The sequence below is a fragment of the Sceloporus undulatus genome, unplaced genomic scaffold, assembly GCF_019175285.1.
Source record: "Sceloporus undulatus isolate JIND9_A2432 ecotype Alabama unplaced genomic scaffold, SceUnd_v1.1 scaffold_4757, whole genome shotgun sequence".
NCBI classification, from domain to species: Eukaryota; Metazoa; Chordata; class Lepidosauria; order Squamata; family Phrynosomatidae; genus Sceloporus; species Sceloporus undulatus.
Genome location: NW_024807677.1, coordinates 80 through 3,569, shown reverse-complemented (window position 1 = coordinate 3,569; position 3,490 = coordinate 80). Strand labels below are relative to the sequence as shown.

At 41.8% G+C, this 3,490-nt stretch overlaps 1 protein-coding gene across 1 annotated transcript; it reads right to left on the bottom strand.

The window, feature by feature from the left end:
• Positions 1-939: 939 nt before the first annotated feature.
• On the bottom strand, positions 940-3,009 carry LOC121918123 (zinc finger protein 665-like). The gene has a single exon (XM_042444224.1). It carries the CDS (start codon positions 2,771-2,773, stop codon positions 1,688-1,690), a length of 1,086 nt encoding a protein of 361 aa, XP_042300158.1. The 5' UTR covers positions 2,774-3,009; the 3' UTR covers positions 940-1,687.
• Between the last annotated feature and the right edge of the window lie 481 nt (positions 3,010-3,490).

Here is a 3,490-nt window from a genome sequence, read left to right as displayed (position 1 = left end):
CTGCTCTTTCCCCATTGGAGGAGGACGCTCTAGGAATCCATGTCACTGCTCTTTCCCCATTGGAGGAGGACGCTCTAGGAATCTGAGCTTCGGCTCTCTCTCTCCCCCTTTGGAAGACTCTCTAGGAATTTCAGTGTCAGCTCTCTCATTCTCTTCCCCCTTAGTTTCAGCCAAGAGACTTGATTTTAAACAATTTGTTCCCAGTAAGAGGTGGAAATGTCAGGTTTTGTTTGTAATGGGCATCTATGTGTCAATTGTTTAGTCAAATCTGTCTTTGTATTGGAACTGAACCAGTTGTGCTCTTGGATTCCATTGAATCACATTTAGACTAGTGTCTCCTGAAATAGCCACTACCTTTGTTTCAGCTGTTAGAAAGTCAAAGGGATAGAGCAAAACTAAAGAAAACATTGCTGTTTTTGCAGGTAGTTGCCAAAGCAGGAGAGAACAGACCATGAATATAAGAAGAACAGAATAAATACAGTATTAGAAGAACTATTAAAATCTTTAAGACAAAGTCAAGGAAGGAGGAGAAAAGGAAAAACACAGCCTCCTGGGAGTGAGGCAGGAAAAAGACTGAGGGACGGTGGCCTTGAGTCCAACCTTGACTAGGAAATGATCCAACCATGACAATGCGGTAATATTAATTACCTCAGCCCATGGATATACCTGTTCCATACTGAAGACCGCATCAAGGGTATGACCTGCACAATGTATAGGCCCAGAGACTAATAGGGATAGGCCCATGTCTGTCATGGATACCATGAACTCCCGAGCTGCACCTGAAGGCTGATGCACAGACTATACATGACATATACCTGCGCAGGCTTCCCACCTGGAACAAAAAAAATATTAATAACATTGATGTTCCCAAAATATAAATAACAGAAGAACACCTGATCAAGTAATATAATTTAATAATATAATTTATTTACATTCCATCTTTTTCCTGAAGGAATCAAGGCAGATTACAAAAAAGGATCAATATACTACAAAACAAAATACAAACAATAATACATTAGGCTATCCCCTTACACTCCACCATCATTAAGTAACAGCAAAACGTAATAACAACAATGAAATAGTTATGCAAAAGGTTAAAAATGCATAATACAAAATACAAATTACACAATATAGCATAATAATCTAAGCATAACATGGCACAATAATCTAAAGGACAATCCTCAACTCCCCCTGGACAGCAAAACAGCAATCAGATGTAAATTACCTGCCTGGAATAGTTAAAAATCAGGTGAAAATCAGGTGATCTGGGAGGTGTTTGGAGTCGGCATATAAGTCCTCTGCTGCGATCCTGTAGGAAGCCCATGAATGCCCCCTGCCTGCCTGCCCCAGCAGAGGGTAAAAGCTATAATGGAAGATTTTAATAGGCCTTTTCTAGGAACAATCAAGATATATGAAAGCTATCTCTCCAAACAAAACTTTTCCATACTGCTATTTCTATGGGTTCCCTTCGTGTCTGAAAAGTTGTGAAGTTTCAGGAAAACATTTCCCACTGTCCTGTGGTCTGTATAGTTTATCACCTGTATGCATTCCCTCATACTCAAATGGTGTGACTTATGAGAAAAATATGTCAGATACAACAAGTGAATTATTTCTCTCCTCTGTAGATTCTCTGATGCTTCAAAAGATGCAAAGTTTGAATAAAGCATCTCTCTCATTGGTGGCATTTTTATGGTTTCTCTCCTGTGTGCATTCTCTGATGCTTCCCAAGTGCTGACTTGTAAGCAAAATCTTTGCCACACTCCTGGCATATGTATGGTTTCTCTCCTGTGTGCACTCTCTGATGCTTCACAAGATCTGACCTGTAAGCAAAACCTTTCCCACACTGCTGGCATGCATATGGTTTCTCTCCTGTGTGCACTCTTTGATGGGACACAAGGGCTGATGGCCAAGAAAATCTATTCCCGCACTGCTGGCATGTGTATGGTTTCTCTCCTGTGTGCACTCTCTGATGCTTCACAAGATATGATTTGTGACCAAAACCTTTCCCACACTGCTGGCATGTGTATGGTTTCTCTTCTGTGTGGACTACCTGGTGTCTCACAAGAGCTGACTTGTGAGGAAAGCATTTCCCACACTGCTGGCATGTGAATAGTTTCTCTCCTGTGTGCATTTGCTGATGGTAAACCAGGTTTGGCTTCTGAGCAAAACCTTTCCCACACTGCTGGCATGTGTATGGTTTCTCTCCTGTGTGCAGTCTCTGATGGGAAACAAGGGCTGATTGCCAAGAAAATCTATTCCCACACTGCTGGCACATGTATGGTTTCTCTCCTGTGTGCACTCTCTGATGCTTCACAAGATATGACTTGTGACCAAAACTATTCCCACACTGCTGGCATGTGTATGGTTTATCTCCTGTGTGGACTACCTGGTGTCTTACAAGAGATGACTTGTGACCAAAACCATTCCCACACTGCTGGCATGTATATGGTTTCTCTCCTGTGTGGACTCTCTGATGGGACACAAGGGCTGACCTGTAAACAAAACATTTCCCACACTGATGGCATTTGTACGGTTTCTCTCCTGTGTGGTTTATCCAGTGGCTCACAAAGTCTCTGTGTACTTTCAAATGTGCCAAAAGTATTGAATTGTATGCAAAGCATTTCCCACACTTCCAGCATTTGTGTGGTTTCTTTACTGTGTGTGCTTCTTGGTGGTTCACATGGTACAATTTAGAACCAAAACCTTTCACAGAAATGTCATACCTAAAGTGTTTCTTTACACCGTGGGGCCTCTTCCAAGACACAAGTGCCATATTTTGAGGAACACATATCGCAGATACATTCTGTTTGTGGAGCTTCTCTCTGGTATAACCTTCCTCTTCTGAATGTTGAGCTTGCTTAGTAAGTTCCAGTTTTTGCCTAGAACAATTTCCATACTTAGCACATACATATGTTTTCCTCCAGTGTTCTGTTGTGAAGAAGAAAAGCAGACAATAATAATTATGTGAAAAAGCATTTCAGAGTATGGGAAGTGGATTAAAGACAAACAATAATAAAGGTAAATGAATAAAAATGGATTTGTAACTGGTTAACTGCCGAACCCAAAGGGTGCTCAACAATGGCTCCTTTTCATCCTGTAGAGAAGTGACCAGTGGGGTCCCACAGGGCTCTGTCCTGGGCCCAGTGCTATTCAACATCTTTATCAATGACCTGCATGACAGAATTGGGGGCATACTTATCAAATTTGCAGATGACACCAAATTAGGAGGAATTGCTAATATCCCAGAGGACAGGATCAACATTCAAAATGACCTGAATAGACTAGAAAGCTGGGCCAAAGCTAACAAAGCCATCTTTTGGGTATGCTTTGACTGAGAGTTCCTGTATGTCAGGGGATTGGACTGGATGGCCCTTGTGGTCTCTTCCAACTCTGCGATTCTATGATTCTATGAGTTGATAGCCTGTATTTCACCATAAGAGCCTGCCTGAGTCTTACAAGCTTCAGGAGAAGGGTTTCTCCACTCCACCAT

Excerpts from the sequence above, each read along its gene's own strand:
- LOC121918123 (XM_042444224.1), bottom strand. The coding sequence starts at position 2,773 with ATGGCACTTGTGTCTTGGAAGAGGCCCCACGGTGTAAAGAAACACTTT.